Source organism: Lithobates pipiens, unplaced genomic scaffold (assembly GCF_037356315.1).
Source record: "Lithobates pipiens isolate NorthernLeopardFrog02 unplaced genomic scaffold, aLitPip1_a1.2 Scaffold_30, whole genome shotgun sequence".
Lineage (NCBI taxonomy): Eukaryota > Metazoa > Chordata > Amphibia > Anura > Ranidae > Lithobates > Lithobates pipiens.
In genome coordinates, this window is record NW_027507791.1 from 11,969,222 (window position 1) to 11,989,585 (window position 20,364).

The window sequence follows — 20,364 nt, forward strand, 5'->3', positions numbered from 1 at the left end:
ATATTGGAAATACGGGTGGAAAACTATCCTGAAGGTCTGCAGGAGTGCTGCATTGCAGATGACGGGTGTAATGCTCTGCTGACTCCGCAAAAAAATAAAATTGATAAATGCACTTTTTTTTTTACCTGATAAAAAATGTTAATTTATTATTTTTTAAAAGGTGAAACATTTAAGTGAACCTGCGGTTTTAGCCCCTGTGACAGACTAAGTAAGTGATAAAAGTGCTTTGAACACATTAATTACTGGAAGCCTCCAAAGTTTAATATAGCCGTGTTCTGACCTGAGCAGGGACACAATTCTATAGAACTTCCTGTTTCCCGGACAGAAGAGTGCTGACTCTACAGAGGGACAGGAAGTGGGGCTGGACACACAAGCACCTCTATTGTGATAGAATGGAAGTTGCTGGTCTCCTGACACCGGGTGAGAACATTTTTATGGCAAACCACAGAAGATCTGTACTTCAAATCAGCTGACTACAAGACATTTTAATGCACCGATAAGTAAAAGGTAGCATTGCTACCACATCTCTAAGAGCCCTTTCACACTGGGGTGTCAGCGGTGCTATTTTTAGCGCAGCTTTACTGTCATTTTAGTGGCGCTATTCAGCTGCTAGCGGGGCGGTTTTAACCCCCCCCCCGCTAGCGGCCTAGGGTGTCAGCGGTGCTATTTTTAGCGCAGCTTTACTGTCATTTTAGTGGCGCTATTCAGCTGCTAGCGGGGCGGTTTTACCCCCCCCCCGCTAGCGGCCGAAAGGGGGTTAAATCCACCCGCAAAACGTCGACGCAGTGGTGTTTTGCTGGCGGTATAGCAGCACTGCCCCATTGATTTCAATGGGGAGGAGCGGTGAGTTCACTGCTCCTTCACCGATCCAAAGAAGCTGCTGGCAGGACTTTTTCTAACGCCCTGCCAGCGCACCGCTCCAGTGTGAAAGATGCCTTTTTAAGGTGCTATGCAGGTGCTATTTTCAGCGCTGTAGCGCCTGAAAAACGCCTCCAGTGTGAAAGGGGTCTTTAAAGTATATGTAAACGCTAGAACATAAATAATCTATTGCAGCTTAGCAGTCCTTCGATGTTGTGCCTGCATACAATCTCTTTTGTAAACCCCCTCCCCCACTTTATATTTACCTAGTGATCCTGCCAGTAACACACGTTCTGTTCTGGGGTGACAATGAAGAAGCAGTATTGCTGCCTTAGGTCAGAACTACAGAACTACTCTCCCTCTTCATTACATAGGGAGGGAGGGTGTTTTTAGTTCAAAAAGGCTAATAAACATTGTCGGGAGGACGTCAATGGTTATACCGGGCACCTGCAGACATCATCCTGGTATGAAAATTTTCAGCCAGTGATTCCTGTTCCAGCAGAAGTGATTAGAGTGGCTAAATAGCCACTCAATCACATCTGTAGGTGGTGGAGGGAGGTCACACCCCCCCCTCCGCCTGCACAGAAAAGAGACCAAGGGGAACGGCCGTTTTTCCTTTGTGACCCCAGAAACCGTTGAGTATTCCATCACTTCTGGTTCCGCCTCTCTGTTCAACTGGACGGTAGCAGCTAGGAAATCAGCCAGATACAGTGGAACCTTGGATTACAAGCATAATCTGTTCCAGGTGAATGCTTTTAATCCAAAGCACTCGCATATAAAAGCGAGTTTCACCATAGAAGTCAAAGGAAATGAAAATAATTAGTTCCGCATTGACTTTGATTGCATGCAATGCCGCATGTGGCCAGAGGTGGGGGGCGCCAGAGAGCCTAGGAAATACTCGGGGACAGCTCAGCTGAACTCAAAAACTTTCAGAAAGGCTCGGGAACTGAGTTTTTCCAAGTGTTTCCGAGTGATTCCGAATGGCTCCAAACCGTTCCGAGTGTAGCCGACGCCCCCGCACCTCTGGCAAAGTGTGGTATTGCACACCCCATTGGCTTGAATCCTGCTCGTTTTGGGAGACAACACTTGCAAACCGAGCCATAATTTTTTTAAAAAAGTTGCTTGTCTTTCAAAACGCTCGTTAACAGTGTTACTCGTATACCAAGGTTCTACTGTAGTTCTGCATCTGATCGGCTACATTGGAGGCCAGAGGAGAGATCTGGGGTCTAATAAACCCCATAGGTCTTCATAAAGAGGACCTGTCACAGGCCCATACTGTCACAAGGGATGTTGTTCATACCTTGTGATAGCAATAAAGTTAATACGTTAAAAAAAAAAAAAAAAGTAACAAAGTTTTGTTTAAAACATTTTTTAAAGAACCCCTGTACTTGTGTTGATGGCTGAGGATTTACAACAGTTCTTTTATATTTCTGTACAATAAAAATATATTTGTCTCTAAAAAAATAAAGCTTCAATCCCCCCAATATGTTCCCCTCGCCCCTACCTCTCCCACATCAACATCTTGCACTTATCAAGATGTGTCAAAGGCCTCTGCTGGGTGTTGAAAACCCAGGCAGGGGCCTCTGGCACATGTGCACACAAGGTGTTTTCTATTTTTTATTTTGGTGCATGCATTCATAACACACGCAGGTATCTGGAACCCTGATACCTGCAACATCGGCTTCAGCACTTGAAGTCTGGTCATTGTTATACTGATAGGAAGGTCCCCAGATGGGTAGTATTTATCTTTTAATAGTAAATGCATCCAACAGTGACTCTTCTGAAGACCACTTACCTTGGGAATAGAAATGGAAATTGGTGTAAAAGTTGGAGAGGGAGCAGGGGGTGTTCGGGGTTGAGACCGTACAGATTCCTACATAAAGAGAGACACAGAGTTTACAATGCTGTTCAGTGATAGTTGAAGCCTTTTCATATTAATATACCGTATTTTTCGGACGATAAGGCGCACCGGATTATAAGGCGCACTAGCAACGACCGGCTAATATAATGGATATTTCCATATATAAGGCGCATCGGACTATAAGGCGCACTGGATTATAAGGCGCATTTAATGAAACACAACTCGGATGCGGTACTGTAAGTCAAATTTTATTCAACTCTTTAGCAATAACCATAAAATGGTCTATAACAATAACTCTTAACACTGTTCAATTAAATACAAAACCAGACAATTATTTTTTCACTTTATTCTTCAATAACTATTAACACTGTTCAGTTACCGGTGAATACCGTACAAAACCAGACACTCACTTTTTCACTTTATTCTTCTCCCGCAAATCCATCAAATTCTTCATCTTCAGTGTCTGAGTTTAACAATTGGGCGATTTCGGCATCAAGCACGCCCGTATCCCTCTCATCATTCTCATCAGTATCCGAGTCAGGCTCGTTGCTGTCATCGGTACCGGTACTTAGCTGTTCAGTGATAATTCCGGACTTCTTGAAAGCTCGGATTACACTGGTGACTGATACCTTCGCCCAGGCATCCACGATCCACTGGCAGATAGTGGCGTAACTCGCCCGGCGTTGCCTCCCTGTGTTGGTGAATGTGTGTTCGCCTTCTGTCATCCAATGCTCCCACGCAGCTCGCAGTTTAACTTTAAACGACCTGTTGACACCTATATCTAGTGGCTGCAGTTCTTTGGTTAATCCACCTGGAATGATGGCAAGCACCGAATTAGTTTTCTTCACTTGGGCTTTGACAGTATCTGTCAGATGGGCGCGCATGGAGTCACAGACCAATAGGGATGGAGATTCGTGGAAAAAGCCGCCCGGTCTCTTGACGTAAACCTCTCTCAGCCACTCACTCATCTTCTCCTCGTCCATCCAGCCCTTCGGGTTAGCCTTGATGATGATGCCAACCGGAAACTTTTCTTTTGGCAGAGTCTTCCTCTTGAAAATTACCATGGGTGGTAGTTTCTGGCCATTAGCCTGGCAACCGAGAACTACAGTGAAGGATGACTTTTCGTTTCCTGTAGTGCGTATAGATACCGTACTGGTCCCTGTTCTCTCGACAGTACGGTTTACAGGGATATCAAAGGTAAGGGGGACCTCGTCCATGTTGGTGATGTGCTCTGGTCGGATTTTCTGTTCATTGATCTTGTTCTTGCAGTAGGTATGGAAAATGGCCATCTTTTCTTCGTAATCCTTTGGCAGTTGCTGTGACATAGTGGTTCTTGTGCGGATAGAGAGATTCCGCCTTTTCATGAAACGGAAGCACCAAGAGGGACCTCCTCGAAAGTCGTTGATCTCCATGTCGCGTGCGATCGCTGTTGCTTTGAGTCGAATAGAGACAGTAGAGACGCTTCTACCTGCGGTTCTCTGTTCAATAACCCACTGTTCAATTTTGTCCTCCAACCGTGGCCATCTTGCTTTGTTTCCTCGGAAACTCAGTTTGGTCTTCTTTACCTGGCGCAGGGCATCTTCTTGCTTCCTCCACTTTCGTACCATTGATTCATTAATGTTGAATTCTCTCGCAGCTACTCTATTTCCATGCTCTACTGCATGACTGATAGCCTTCAGTTTGAAATCCGCTTCGTAAGCATGTCTCTTAACAGGAGCCATTTTTGGGGCAGCGGGTATACCGTAGAAAATGAACGAATGAATGCGCACACCTCCTGACTAAGATGGCCGTAATGCTCACGAAGCTGCACTGCTTGGATTGGGCATTACGGCCATCTTAGTCAGGAGGTGTGCGCATTCATTCGTTCATTTTCTACAGTATACCCGCTGCCCCAAAAATGGCTCCTGTTAAGAGACATGCTTACGAAGCGGATTTCAAACTCATCGCTATCAGTCACGCAGTAGAACAACCTAAGAGAGGTTTACGGTACGTCAGTTTACGGTAAGAGACCGGGTGGCTTTTTCCACGAAGGTCATATATAAGGCGCACCGGATTATAAGGCGCACGGTCGATTTTATGAGAAAATTTAGGCTTTTACGTGCGCCTTATAGTCCGAAAAATACGGTATATGACTGGGACACAAAGCTTCCTATACCTGGGATTTAAGTCTTTTCTTTAGAGCAGCATTGACCGTTAAAGCAGATATAAAGCCAAAACCTTTTTTGTCTAGTTTTGGATAGCAAAGGGAAGGGATAGAATCTCTGTCAGGTTTTAATTTCCTATGTCCCTGTTAAAGCGGAACTAAACTCTCTCAACCAATATTACCTATTTTTAATCCTTATGCTGCTAGCATTAGTAAACAGATAGGAAGTAGTATTCTATATTCTTGTTTCAAAACTTTTTTTTTTATATTTTTCGCATGCTTCCAGGTTTCTGGTCTAGATCTGGAGGTGGTGCCGTCTCAGCTAAGCATACCCTCCTCTACAAACTGTACACAGAACATACGACACTCCTACTGTAAAGTCACTTACCGTATATACTCGAGTATAAGCCGAGATTTTCAGCCCCTTTTTTTAGGCTGAAAGTGCCCCCCTCGGCTTATACTCGAGTCACCGCCGTCTGCCTACCCGATCAGCATGTCGTGCAGACAGACGGCGGCCATTCCACTATTCAAAAGCCGCGCCTCCCTGTCTGTGATAGGCGGAACACTCAATTTCCCAGCAGTCAGTGGTCTGCCTATCACGGACATCCGCTCATCCTCATACTACGGACGAGGATGAGAGGATGTCCGTGATAGGCGGAACACTGACTGCTGGGAAATTGAGTGTTCCGCCTATCACAGACGGAGGCGCGGCTTTTGAACAGTGGAATGGCCGCCGTCTGTCACAGACGAGGAGGAGAGGTGCGGCGATCCTGGCATGGCCGCCGTATGTTTTTTATACATGCAGATCGGTGCAGAAGGACACAGAGGCTGCAGATTGGCACACGGAGGCATGCACAGGACACAGGTAGGCTGCAATGGACACAGGGATGGACACAGGGATGGACACAGAGATGGACAGGCATGTCTCACCCTCGGCTTATACACGAGTCAATAAGTTTTCCCTTTTTTTTTTGTGGTAAATTAGGGGCCTCGGCTTATATTCGGATCGACCTATACTCGAGTATATACGGTAGTCCATTAAAACCTTTTATCTGTATCTGCAAGTCATCAACGGGGTAGAGGAAAGGATGAGGCAACAGGATGAATGGATGCAAGAGGGAGGAATGCGATGGCTGAGCAGGAGAAGGTAAATGTAAAGTATGGTCCCTCGTGCTACTAAGTAAATAATTAATAATGAATAAACCATGATGGAAAGCTGCTGCTAGACCTAAAGTGTACAAAAGTGAAAAATATCAGGAGTGATTAGCACAAACTCCTATATCATAAATAATGTAAATAATCGATCAAACATGTGCTAAAGCAATTTAAACAGTGAAAAACTCCCTCATGCATCCATTCATCCTGTTGCCTCATCCTTTCCTCTACCCTGTTGATTAGGGGTGCAACGGATCAAAAAACTCACGGATCGGATCGTTCCTCGGATCAGAGTCACGGATCGGATAATTTTTTGGGTCAGCAAAAAAAAAAAAAAAAAAGACAAATCTTGTTACACTCACCGGAGTTTTAGATTTCACGGTTCTTTTCAACACAAAACAGAGCTTATATGCTTAAATACAGTATTAGTAAATCCGACGGACTGTTTAGATGTTAAATTTTAAAAGCAGCAGCAAACCTTAAAATTTAACATCTAAACAGTCTGTCGGATTTACAAATACTGTATTTAAGCATATAGGCTCCGTTGTGTGTTGAAAATAACTGAAATCTAAAACTCCAGTGGGTGTAACAAGATGTCCGCTTGCCCCCTTCTCACTATCATTACTGTGCAGAAGTGTGGGGTGTAGCAAGATGGTGGCAAAACGACACTCCCTGACGAGACAGCAGCTGCCGGGTGTACCAAGATGGCCACCGCTACGGAGCTAGGCCGAAGCCACAGCCTTTCCTAAGCCACACGATCAGCAAAGCGCTCCGCGGATCGCGTGGTGTGCCGATCTGAACAGGATGACCTGTTTGGATCACGGCTCGAAAGGGGTCTGAGTGTGAAAGGGGTCTAAGGTTGATTATACTTCTTACGGAGGTAAGGACTCAGGGAGCATTAACTTTTGCGAAGTCACAAAGATTTCGTTAAGAATCTGTTTTTATCTTAGAAGAGTCGTTTCACCATTTTTGGATATTTTGGACTTTTATCAACCATTTCACTGTTTAAATTGCTTTAGCACAAGTGTGATCAATTACTGACATTATTTATGCCAGGGAGATACAGTTGGCAGACCTCCAGCTGTTGCAAAACTACAAATCCCATCATGCCCCTGCCTCTGGGTGTCATGCTTGTGGCTGTCAGAGTCTTGCTATGCCTCATGGGACTTGTAATTTTGCAACAGCTGGAGGTCCGCTAATTGCATATCCCTGGTCTATGCAGACAAAGAAGCAAAGTTCTGCTTCATGTTGGGACAATACACAAAATCTTACCTCTTGTTGATCTGATACTGTTGGGACAGAAAGGGATGGTGAGATATCAGGTTTGGGTGTGGAGACCTCCTGATCGCTGATCATACTCGACTGCAATAGAAAAGAGAAACGATCAACAGAGCTGCAAGACTATAGAGAACAGGACTGCAGCCATTGAAATGGGGACACTGCTGCATGTAGTCGTCATTGGATGGTCTGTGTTTAAAGGGTGGATGAGAGGCACAGGTAGAGAGATGGTCACCTGCCCACATAAAACTATCCCCTATTATGCAGATACTATAAATTTTAATCAGACGCTTATTGTGATTTATTTAAAAAAAAAATATGTAGAAGAATACTTTTCGACCTAAACGAAGGAAAAAAAAATGTTATATATTTTTTGGGATATTATATGAAAAAGTAAAAAAAAAAAAAAAAAAAAGGGTTTTTTTTTCAAAATCATCAAAGTAAATATAAAAACCGCAGAGGTGATCGAATACCACCAAAGGAAAGCAATATTTGTGGGGGGAAAAAAAAAGAAAAGAAAAAGAGGACGTCAATTTTGTTTGGGTGCCATGTCGCACGACCGCGCAATTGTCAGTTAAAGCCATGCAGTGCCGAATCGCAAAAAGTGCTCTGGTCTTTTGCCAGCCAAATGGTCCGGGGCTAGTCAAAGTGGTTAAAGGCACAGGGGCAACCTGGACACCCAGCACATAGTACAATGGCAGCAAAGGTGTCCAGTGGGTCCCCTCACCAATTTAACATCAGTACAATCAACTGGCCACTACCCCCACCTATAAGTGACCTTCATAGGTCAGTTATAGGCAAGGGCATTGGTCATTTGTTTGTACAATCAGAATCCGTCTAGCCCGTCCTGTCAGCACGGTGAGGAGAGAAAGCCAGGAGGATTTCAAATCTCCGCCAGTAAAGCGATGTACCAGTCCTTGAAAGAGCAGGATTATGGGACTACAGTACAGCAGAGCCAGAGGGGTGGAGGGGGTCCAGTGTAAGGTCATCTTACATTTACATTTTAAACATCTGCCTTCACCACACTAATGAAAGGTCACCCCAATATACCATAGGTGCTGGAAATGAAACCCAACTGTGCAGCAGACAGCAGTTCTAGTGACACGGTGCTCAGATACAGGAATATACGGTGTCATGCCCTAAGGCAGGGGTCTCAAACTGGCACCGCTCCAGCTGTTGCAAAACTACGAGTCCCATGAAGCATTGCAAGGCCGACAGTTACAAGCATGACTCCCACAGGCAGAGGCATGATGGGACTTGTAGTTTTGCAACAGCTGGAGGGGTCACCAGTTTGAGACCCCTTGCACTAAGGCTTGCTTGGACAATGAAAAGATTGAAATGTTTAAAGGACAGTATAGGATGAAACACTTGCTGGAGTTGTCAATTTTAAAAGAGAAGATAATGTTAGAGAGAGATACAAAAAAGACAACTAATAATTGTAACATTAGTGAAGGACAATGGCCACTATTTAATAACAGCACAAAGAGCAAATTGGATGCAGTAACCCAGGCTGTGAAGGCACAGAATGCCAACACCTTGTTGTATGAGCGGGGTCTGGCTTCGAAGGGGGGGAGGGGGGGGAGGGGGGTAAAGGAGAAAAAAAAAAAAAGAAAGAAGTTCCTTCTGGTCCACAGATTTCATAGCCGAGTTCCCTTCTACCGCACGGCACCATCAAGCGTGAAAACATTCCCGGAGTGAAAGATTTCTTAAGCTGGCCACACAAGCACAGTTCCACTTCTGACGATTTTAAGAAATTGCGACTGTTTCTAGTAAAATTTAGAAGTGCTACTTCATCTTGGGTAGCCAAGGAACAATTTCAGTACAACTCAATCGACTAAAGCGTGATTGGGTGAATTCGGAAATGTTGTTGGTCAATCAATATCTAGTTTATCAAGCCCATTCATATTTGCGAATGGAGCCAATGATGATTAGATGCAGGAGACCCAGCCGAGGGACCCAGCAATTAGCTGCGGAAGACAGATGTCTGCATCCAGGGCCAATCATCACAGGTAATTGCTCCATGCAGCTCAATCACTTAAAGCGGAACTAAACCTATCAATTCTAAATGGGTTTAAATGTGTTACGTAATCCTCCTGATCAGTGGTCTCCAAACTACAGCCGGATGTCGCCCTTTGCTTGTCTTTATCCGGCACTTGAATCCCTATTCCTGCCAATGACACCAACAATGGGGTACCATTCCTCCCACTAACACCAATGATGGGGCACCATTCCTCCCGCTAACACCAATGATGAGCAGAATTAAACCGTCTGATCCTTTACAGCCAAGAAAGTGGCTTCTGTTTGATGTTAAACTGCCACGGTGCTGCACATGTGATCAGTTATGACACAAACCACTTGATGGTTTGACAGTTTGGTTGAGGACACAAACAGATGTGAAAGCAATTCCAGTAATGCAACTTTTTTTTTTTTAAACTGTTAAATCGATTGGTTTAGTTATATTTTTTAATTTACTACTGGGGCTACGGGATTCAACATGGTGGCCTCCAGCAAGAAGAACCGGGAACAATGCTGGAGGCAATTTACAGCACACACTAATTTTGGTAATTGTAAATGTGGAATGTATGCTCCTTGCCAAAGAACATTATTTTTTTATCAAGTTGTTATGAGTAAAGTTCCGTTTTAACTGAAGTGAGAGCTTACAGCAATTGCAAGCAGCAGGCTGTGGATCACTGCGCCCATTTTGGAGGTAAGCCGCTTAAATTGGATGCTTGCACTCTTGAAGGTCAGATAAGGATCTGTACTACCAACCATTGGGGTCATAGGAGGAGACTGTGAAAGCAGTCTATCGGTAAATAAATACGGTGCAGCTATAGATATAAGTGGCATTATACAGTAGTTCCCAGAAGCATGGCATGCAGTTCATACAAACAACTAATATCTGGGGAAACCGTGTCAATTCACAAGTGAGGATGCACCTATCGCAGGCCAATATTTTCACAGTACTAAAAAAAACCAAAGAAGGGTGACTTCTGATTGGCTGCTACGAGTTAGAGCACTCTGCACTTTGCTTTATTAAATACAGGCCCATAGGTTGTGGGGTTATAGACTATTAGGTGGTGACTAGGTTAAAAGTGCCCGATTTTAAGATGGTCACAAAAAGCTGTGAGTAGACTTACATCTTCCCAAAAGGCTAGGAGAGAGGACGTGGACGAGGTAGACATTGGTTCCTTGTGGTGACAAACATGAGGGACACAAAAATCAGCACTATGTACCCAGAAATTCACAATCTTCAGAGTAATGGGCACAGCAAATCATTAAGAACTGGCTGGCCGGCTCCAACACCCCAAAACAGGACAGAAATAAAGCTGTAAAAAAGACTTAGAGGGCTACCTTAGAGGATGACCTGGACAGCTCCAGGTCATCACCAGAGAGGAACAGAATGAGCCAGAACTTTGTATTACATGTCAGCGTCTCACAAATCACTATACACAATGCTAAAGTAATGGATGCTTTAGACACAAGCTAAATATTAACAAAATAAAAATACAATGGAGATCCTGAATCCCAAAATTAAAGCAGAACTTCAGTTTAAAATGGAAGTTCTGCTCTTTTCATTCCCTCTCCCACTTCCGCTCAGATCGCCTAGGAAGTTCGCCCCTCCCCGCCCGCAGCCTTCTGGTACACTTCACAGGAGGCTGTGGGGCAATTCCCAACATGCAGTGTGGCTCGTGCATACGTGCTGAGAAGCCACAAGGAGTCACAGCCTGCTTCCCAAAGTCCAGAACCAGTCCAGGTGAGGACAGAGCTGGATCTCTGGACAGGAAAGTGTCCTTTTAATAAAAGTCAGTAGCCACATTTGTACCCGTAGACTTACTTTTTTGCAAAATAACTGAAGATTCTCCTTAATTGTTTGCTTTAGAAACAGTACAATCATTTTTCTGTATTAACCATAAATGTAAAAAACTGCAGGCCAGTCTAGGATAACCCCTTCTATTACCAGTATGCCTCAGTTTCCAAGAGAATGATCATAAACACAGATGGGTAGGGTCTATGCCCTTTAATGCAAGGTTCCCCAACTCCAGAGCCAAGGACCAGTACCGGGCTGTGGCCTACTGATGACTGGGCCGCAGCAGCAGGAGGTGAGCAGCGACTGCAAAGCTCTATCACAGACCATGGTCGCTGCTGACTAGGGATGAGCTTGACATGCAGAGCCCGCGAGGAAGTCTGCGCAGCGCTGTGCTAATCACAGGCAGGGAGACCTTGCCCCGGTCTCTGCAGCCGCACATCGGGAAATGTCTCAGTGCCGGTGATTAGCACAGCGCCGTGCCGAATTCTTGGCGGGCTCTGCATGTGGAGTGTGCGAACACGCCCAAGCTCATCCTTACTGCTGACCTCCTGCTGTGCGGCCATGTGTCTCTCCCTCCTCATTGGCTGAAAAAGCAGTGGTGTCATTGGCTCCCACTGCTGTCAAAGTCCGTGAGCCAACGAGGAAGGGGGGGGGGGGGGGGGAGGGAGGGGGGAGAGAGAGAGAGAGAGAGAGAGAGAGAGAGAGAGAGAGAGAGAGAGAGAGAGAGAGAGAGAGAGAGAGAGAGAGAGAGAGAGAGAGAGAGAGAGAGACTCCATGTCTGAATGGACACAGAGCAGTGGCTTGGCTCAGGTGCCCCCATAGCAAGCTACTTGCTACAGGGGGCACTTGGCAGGAGGGAGGGGCCAGGAGGGACCCGAAAAGAGGTGGATCTGGGCTGTACTGTGCAAAACCATTACACAGAGAAGGTAAATAGACTTTAATATCACTTTAAAGCATGTAAAATGCCATGGTGTACTTATATCTGAGGCAGCGAAGCTTCAAGTTTCAGCCCAGGTTCACACTGTGATTTGACTTGCTAAATCGGCGGCTATTGCCGGCAATGGCACCGTCCAAATTGGTGTGACACCGACTGTGTTGCCGCTTCAATTCCCAAATGTAGTTTCTGTATTACTTTTTGCGACTTTGGATGCGATTTCAATAGACATTTGTGCATGAACCAGCACAGATGTCTCTGAAATCACCCCCCAAAGCTGGACTGACATGGGGGTATGAAATTGTGAGACTTCAGCTGAACTCGCACGATTTCAATAATGCAGCAGTGTGACCCTACACTTACAGCAGTTTCCTTCTGCGCATACGCAGGTTGCACCGCACTTTCTGAATGGTCCTGCTGTCTTCCGAGACCTGTGTGTCCCCCAGAAGGCTACAGGGAGGAGGGGGGGCCGGACATACTCGAAGATTCCCTTGGTGATCTTACCAGGAGGTGGGAGCCGGTATCTGTCAAAACCAGGTACCCTCTTCCCCCTCTACCCCAAAAATTGCCAAATGTGGCAGTGGAGGGGAGGGAGGGTGCGAACAAGCAGAGCCTCCCCTCCTGGGTGGGGCTCTGCTGTAAACTGAATTAAAACGAGGGGAGCAAAAGGGTGCAATCTTTGTGCTGCACTATTAAGCAGGAAAACCAGTATTCTTACATAATAAGCAAACATGGTAGCACCCATGCACATTTACCATTATAGAAAGTCTCACCTAAACACTAAACAGCAGACAAAAGTGAAAACTGAACTTCTCAAAACGGAATGTTTTGAACACAAGGTGAAGCAGCAATATGGAACACGATTCCATGAAACTGAAGACTGCTAAATACTTACTCTCAGGTCATGCGGCAGGGGAGATGTGTTAAAGTAATCAAATATGGAATCGTGGAAATCTGTCAGTTTCAGCCCTAAGAGGAAACAGGAAAAAAAAATAATCGAATCAAATGTTCTATTAAAATAAAACAGAAATGTTAGCATTGGTTTCTGCGTTTTGCCAAGTTGAATAACCAGGAGGTGTGTTCTCTACCTACTCCCTTTACAAGTCCTGTCATCTGATATGTCCCTGCATTCAAAATCTTTAATTAAAGCTTAACCCCAGGCAGATATTAAATACACAGATGAATGCAATTGTGGACCTATCAAACATCAGTGTATGTAATTGCAATGCAGCTAGTGTAGTTACTAGGATTTAAAAAGGGACACTAAAAAGGTTCCTTTTTTTTCTTATAAAATGACAAACATCATACTTGCCTCCTCTGTGCAGTTGGTTTTGCACACAGTTGCCCCCCCAATCCTCCTCTTCTGGGGTCCCTTTGCGGCGCTCGTGGCTCTTCCCAGCATCAACTGACTTGTCGGAGAAACTCTCTCCTTTGGGGCACCTGTGTGGGCGCGCTGCTGTGTCCTGCTGCTGCGTCCTGCTGCTGCGTCCATAGACACAGGGAGCAGGACTCGGCACCGGCACCTGTGTCATTGGATTTGATTGACACCAGTGGGAGCCAATGGCTGCGCTGCTATTAATTTATCCAATCAAGAGCCGAAACGCCGGCCAGAGTGTGTGCGCGTCTCCAGAGTGGGAGCGAATGGGGGTTGGGGGGCTTGGTGCACTACAACAGGTTTTTCACCTCAATGCATGGAATGCATTGAGGTGAAAAACCAGGAGGATTTACAACCCCTTTAAAGTGGTGGTAACTATACATATACCCTGTGAAATTACTTGCCTCAGGTCATTCAGAGATTAGACAAATCCTCCTGCATAAGTTGTACCTGTTTATGTGCAGCATTATTGAATTTTAAAGCTTGTCTGAGTTTTTAGAAAAAAGGTGAAGGGGAGCGGAAGCTGCACTCTCCAGAGCTCAGTGAGGAGAGCTCTGAGAGCTGATTGGAAGGAGGCACATTGCCATTCATACAGGAACAGAGCTAAGGCTGGAGGTCCCTCCCCTGTCACCATCTCTCTCTTAGTGTCAGGAAAGTTCATCAGAAGTGACTTATGCTGATAGAGGAATGAGACAGCAGACAGAAATTACACTTCATGCTCAGAATTGAGCCAAATACACACTATAAAGGGATATGCTTTGTTCATATTTCATGTGTGAGGTTTACAGCCACTTCACCTTTAATAGTTGGTGTCAGGATTACTGAATGCACTAAAAACATGCTAAAAAGGAGAGAGATGAGCTCCTCAGTCTGTTAGCTCCTCCTGCACTGTCCAGTTACTGGCTGTGTACAGGGTGAGGACCTAGCTGTGTTGCATAACCGCAGCTGAGAAGAGTTGGTTCACCAGGCTGGTTTTACAGTTTGACGGGGCTGTGCCAATTTTAGGACTGGAATGACAAATGCAAATCCACTGGAAGGTGAGAGAGCTACTAAATATCCATTTTACTTGTGTATTTAGTGGTTTGTCTTGCGTTCTGCATGCACATGTACTGAAAGGGACCATGCAAAAAGGAGGAGCAAGCAGAGAGATGAACTGGGCTAGGGGGCAGGGGGGTGACCTAGCTGTGATGCTTAACTGCAGCTGAGAAGAGTCAATTTATCAGGCTGGCTTAATTAGGCAGAACTGTAAATATCAAAACTGGAATGATAAAGATATTAAAAAAGGTAACACAGCTCCCAAATATCCATTCTTTGTGTATTCATCAGCCTGCCTGGAGTGCAGCCTTAAAGTCCAGCTCAGAGGGGGAGGATTAATGGGTTAGAAAAGTAATATATGGAATTAAACCTATATAAAAGTGGTTGTAACCCCCCAAAAAAAAAAAGTTTGTTCCTTTAGGGTATGATATATGCTTTTTTAGTGTCATTTATCCTTTTCTATGTTGTACAATACCTGGCTGATACTGCCTGTTCCTGTGTTCCTCTCTGTAAACTGACCGCGCTAATCATTGCTGCTGATCCATGATAGCATGGTCAGATCATGTCCCCCCCGTCATCCTGCTGTGTATTCAGCGCCGCCCCCTCTCTGTCATTTCCGTAGTAAAGCCAATCTCCTCCCCATCCCCCCTTTCTGCCTTGTTTGAGTATTCTGCTGCAACTGCTTCTCCCCTTTAGTAAAGTGGATGTAAAATCACATCATATACTTTTATCCTCTGTTTTAGGAACATATTAAGTACAGTGTGTTTTTAAAAAAAATTATAATGCTAAATACCTTCTTCGCCCAGGACCGCTGTGTGGTCATGTGCCCACCCCACTGCGCTCCTTTCTGATCTGAGGGAGTACAGCGAGAGGGGCCGAGATTCTCTTCTGACCTATGAAAGCTAGCAAAGAGAGAACATCTCAGCCCCTCCCACTGTACTCTCTTAGATTGGGAAGGAGAACAGAGAGAGGACATGTGACAACACAGTGGTGCTGGACAAAGAAGGTATTTAGCATTAAAAAAAACAAAAAAAAAAAAAAAAAAAAAAAACAAACGCACACACTGTACTTAACCACTTCCCACCCGCCGTATAGTAAAATGACGGCGGGCAGGATGCGCTCTCATTCTTGGACAACAAATGACGGCACCACAGAATGGCCACTTGCGTGGGGCCACGCTGCTGGACTCTGGACTGACACCAATCAGTGCCCATTAGTGATGCCAGTCAGTGCCCGCCCCATCAGTGGAGAAAAATGACTTATTTACAACATTTACTGACAGAAACTAAGAATATCTTTTTTTATTTTAAATTGTCAGTTATTTTTCTTAGCAAAAAATAATTAACCCAGCAGTGATTAAATACCACCAAAAGAAACCTCTATTTGTGTGAACAAAATGATAAAAATTTCATATGGTTACAGTGCCGCATGACTGCGCAATTGTCATTCAAAAGTGTGAGCGTGCTAAAAGCTGAAAATTGGCCTGGGTAGGAAGGGGGTGCCCGGTAGGCAAATGGTTTAGGCTTCATGTACACGGGACGTCGTTCAACCTCTCCTGAACGATTTAACTTGACAGCTAGAAACCAGCGTACAAAAATAGCTATTTAGCCACATCTACATGCCGCTTTTGCGTCTAGAAGTTTTTGTAAAAAAAAAAAAAAAAAACTCGTCTGTAAACGAAATGCTGCTAAAGCGAGTTTATCGCGTTTAGCAGTGTTTACAAGCTGTTACTGGCATTTAGCGTTTAAATGCCTCTGAACATCCATCCGAAACCATTTTTATGCGTTGCAAAAAATGCTTCTAAACTCAACTGCCTAGAAAGGACTATAAAGGACCCTGTGTACATGTACTGATAAGATAACAGAGGAGAGTTCAGGGGCAGCTGAAAAAAATGCCCAACTGCTCCTAAATGTCAGTTTACCAGCAACCATGTACATGAGGTCTTATATGTTCCTAAAACAGAGAGGATAAAAGTGAATAATAAATCTGACTTTACAACCATTTTACAAAATTCAGCTTCCCGCTCCCCAAGGTCTGCATCTTTCTTTTTCCAAAGCTAGATTTGTGACTGAACTGTAGAAACCTGAACGGTCTCATGTATGCTTAGGTTATAGAAAGATGAATCAACACGTTTCAAAGTCTAATTGTACGCAGGGATATGAGCCGCCGCACAACTACTGACCGCTGTTGTCTTTGAATTTATCCTCCAACTTTTTCTTCAAGCTTTCCATTTCTTCTAATAGCTCTTTATTTTTAGCCTCTGCTTCTTTTAGTTTGCTGCGGGTAAAAACAAACATTAACAATGAAAACCAGAGTCCCTTATATATCTTCTCTTTATGAAATATACAAGACCTATTGTAATATTTCCCAAAGAAAACAGATTTAGAAGTTACACCTTGTGCGGCCCAGACAAACCTCACCACACACACAGCAATCTGACTGCACAATTTAGGTGCCTTACCTATGGGATGGACTCTGTTGGAGTCCACCTGCTCGGTGGGGAATCTGCATGTTGATCCCCGCTAAGAAGGGTGGGCTGCTACGTGTCCGCTCATTCAGAGCAGACACAGGACACAGCCCGCTCTCCTCTATGGGTGGTGGGAAGTAAATGGACCACCTTGTCTGTTGACACCCAAATGCCATCCGATCCAATCTGCCAGGCAGATGGAGGACAGATGAACGGATCCCCATCAATCTGTTTTTAGCAGACCAGATTGGAATGGATGGAGGTGGGTGTCAGTCAGGCAGTCCACTTACATCTGACCGCCTATAGGTGAGACTGGAAGGTCCAATAGGATCCATCCCATCTGAAAAACTGACAGGCGGACCCGATCAGTCGCCTGTGTGAAAGGCCCTTAGATTTAACAGAAAAACAAATGTCACTTCCCAATTGTTAGTGTGAGACCTCCGGAATTTAGGATTGGTGTGCTGACAAAACTAGAAGCACACAGGTTCATGCAGCTAGTTTCCTGATGACATGATCGAGAATCATGTCACTTTCTAATTGTTAGTGCGAGAACTCTGGCATTTAGGGTTGGTGTGGTCACAAAACTAGAAGCACACACAGATGCATGCAGCTAGTTCCCCAATGACATGATCGATAACCATGTCACTTCCTAATCAGTAGTGTGAGACCTCTGAAATTTAGCGTTGGTGTAGTCACAGAACGAAAGCAGACACAAGTGCATGCAGCTAGTTCCCCAGATGACATGATCGAGAACCATGTCACTTCCCAATTGTTAGTGTGAGACCTCTGGAATTTAGGGTTGGCGTAGCCACAAAACTAGAAGCACACTAGGGCTGCAACTAACGATTATTTTCATAATCGATTAGTTGGCCGATTATTGTTTCAATTAATCGGTTAATAACCTTAAAAAAAAAAAAAAAAAAAAAAAAAAGGTCAAATTGACGTTCATTTTCAACCACAGCGACGGGAAAATTTAGAAATGTACACACCTATGCAGTTTGCCTTTGATCTGTTTCTGCAGTGCCTTTTGCTGTGCGTTTTGATTTCTGCGCACGTGATTTTACTGCAATTTGCATTTTTTGCATCTTTTTTTGGGCAGTTTAAAAAACACAAATTTCTGCAAAAACGCATTACATGCTTTTCTGCAGCTTCTCCATTGAAGTATATTGAACCAATAAAGCACAATTTTGCGTTAAAAGTCCCTGACCCTTTCAGATGTGAACGTGTCCCACAGGAAACCATGTAAATGAACTGTAGTGCATTTCTGCAAAAAGCACCAAAAAACACATAGATGTGAACCAGAGCTAACACTTTAGTAACATAATAGGGTTAAAAAAAACTAAAATTAGCCCTTTATAGTAGAAAAATCAGATAATCACTACTATAAGGGGTTCATTTTTTTTACTGTAGAACAGTGAAAGTAATATTTACAGTAGCGATTTGCTCTTTTTGTACTATAAAGGGCTCATTTTAGTTTATTTTTAACCCATTATGTTACTGGCCGATTAATCGATTATGAAAATAGTAATCGATTAATTTCATAATTGATTAATCGATTAGTTGTTTCAGCCCTAAAGCACAAGTGCATGCAGCTAGTTCCCCGATGACATGATCGAGAACCATGTCACTTCCCAATTGCTAGTGTGAAACCTCTAGAAATGTAGGGTTGGTGTGGTCGCAAAACTAGAAGAACATACAGATGCATGCAGCTACTTCCCCGATTACATGATCGAGAACCATGCCACCTTCCCAATTGTTAGTGTGAGACCTCTGGAATTTAGGGTTGGTGTGGTCGCAAAACTAGAAGTACACGCAGGTTCATGCAGCTGGTTCCTAGCAAACTAACAAATGCTGGGAGCTGTAGTTCACCTGTAACGGCTATAAAGCTTTGCTATAATCCCCAGAATTAATGACAGCAATATAAAGCAAAGATTACTTCTCGAATGTGATGTTGGTATCTTTTACTTTCCGCAGCTCTTCCTGCACCATTTGTTTGGCTCGTATTTCGGCATCCAGCGCTGACTGCAGCTCCAGCCGTGCGGACATGTCCAGTTTTTGGCTACGTCGGACCTTCCACAGAGGATCCTGGAAAAATAGTTTAGGACATTTTATAAATTGGCACAAACAGCTGTAACTAAAGTTACCACGTCAGCCTTTGTATTCATTAGCAGGCACATTAGATAAAGAAGTTTGAAAAGAAACGACAAGCCGCACCCCAGAGCAAACCAGATCAGTGAAAGGCAACAGTCCCTTTGTTGCTATGGGTTATTGTACGGACATCTGATACAGGGAGCTTTATGTACTACTTCTGGATTAAGGCATTTACACACACAAGAGGTTATTTGAACAAATACTTTTGTGGTGTGCCTTAGATAAAAATATATCTATGGATCATTATTTTTACCCAATGCATGATGCAATTTACACCATGTGCCCCAGATTTTTTTTTTTATAAACGTGTTTTATTAAAAAAACAATTGGTAAAAACAGAAATGATTTGCCATTTACATGCAAAGAAGAGAAAGAAAGAAGACAATAAGATTACAGAATCGCCTCCAAAATCCCATCACCAGAGTGACCCTTCACCACAACGATGCAGAGTAGCGGGAGACTCACCAGCCTATCTGTACTGTAAGGTGCCAGGCCTTGCTGGTATGGCATGTCGTGCTACAGCAACAATCAGAACACAATGTATGTTACCAGAAATGGACAAAACCACATTGACTGGATTCTATAGGACTGGATACAGGAGATTCAGAGGGTTCAAAAGCAGACAACTAGACTAATAAAGAGGAGGAGAGGTCTGGCTGACTGGGACAGGACAGAAAAACATATTTGTTTTATATAAAAAAGTAACTTGGGAGCGATATAATTTAAACTATAACTAAATGAAAAACTTTTTTTTTTTTTTGGATAGAGTGGAGAGGGAATAGAACCCTGGTCAGTTTTTATTGACGTCTGTGTCCCCCGTTAGGGAGATCCCCCCTCTATTTGTCCTGTTTACCATTATCATTGAAGGTGAAAGTAAAAGAAAATCCCAAATTTTGAGTTTTCCGCAGAAAAGTAATAAAGTGGAAATCTTCCAATGGGGACACTAGTTCTGGTAACCTGCCCCCCCCCCACCCCCCAAGGAATTCCCTTAAAGCGGTAGTAAGCCATAGCCTATTTTTCCTTTTTTTTAACCTGAAAGGTAAAGGCATAACGTGCTAGTATGCATCACATACTAGCACATTATGAAATGCTTACCTTTAAACAATGCATGGCGAGCTGTCATCCTCATCCTGTCTTCCTTTTGGGTTCTCGTCCTTCCTCTGGCCTTCCGATTGCCCATGCTGCAATATCATCACTCCTGCACATACGCGGGAGTCACGGACTGTGGCACAGAGTTCTGAAAGGATGGTATGCCATCCCTTCAGATCAGAGTGCATGCGCCGGTGACATTACCAGCTG

General features: G+C 44.2%; 1 protein-coding gene across 2 annotated transcripts in view; it reads right to left on the reverse strand.

The window, feature by feature from the left end:
• CDC42BPB (CDC42 binding protein kinase beta) overlaps nucleotides 1-20,364 on the reverse strand; it is a 188,209-nt gene that overhangs the window by 40,748 nt on the left and 127,097 nt on the right. The window contains exons 19-24 of one of the 2 annotated variants that reach the window (XM_077463712.1): nucleotides 19,531-19,581; nucleotides 18,851-18,999; nucleotides 16,630-16,724; nucleotides 12,933-13,006; nucleotides 7,290-7,379; nucleotides 2,654-2,731 (exon numbers count right to left, since the gene is read on the reverse strand). In XM_077463712.1, coding sequence (XP_077319838.1) covers nucleotides 2,654-2,731; nucleotides 7,290-7,379; nucleotides 12,933-13,006; nucleotides 16,630-16,724; nucleotides 18,851-18,999; nucleotides 19,531-19,581 — 537 coding nt within the window. The remainder of the gene's footprint in view (nucleotides 1-2,653; nucleotides 2,732-7,289; nucleotides 7,380-12,932; nucleotides 13,007-16,629; nucleotides 16,725-18,850; nucleotides 19,000-19,530; nucleotides 19,582-20,364) is intronic. The other variant, XM_077463713.1, reaches the window with a different exon arrangement.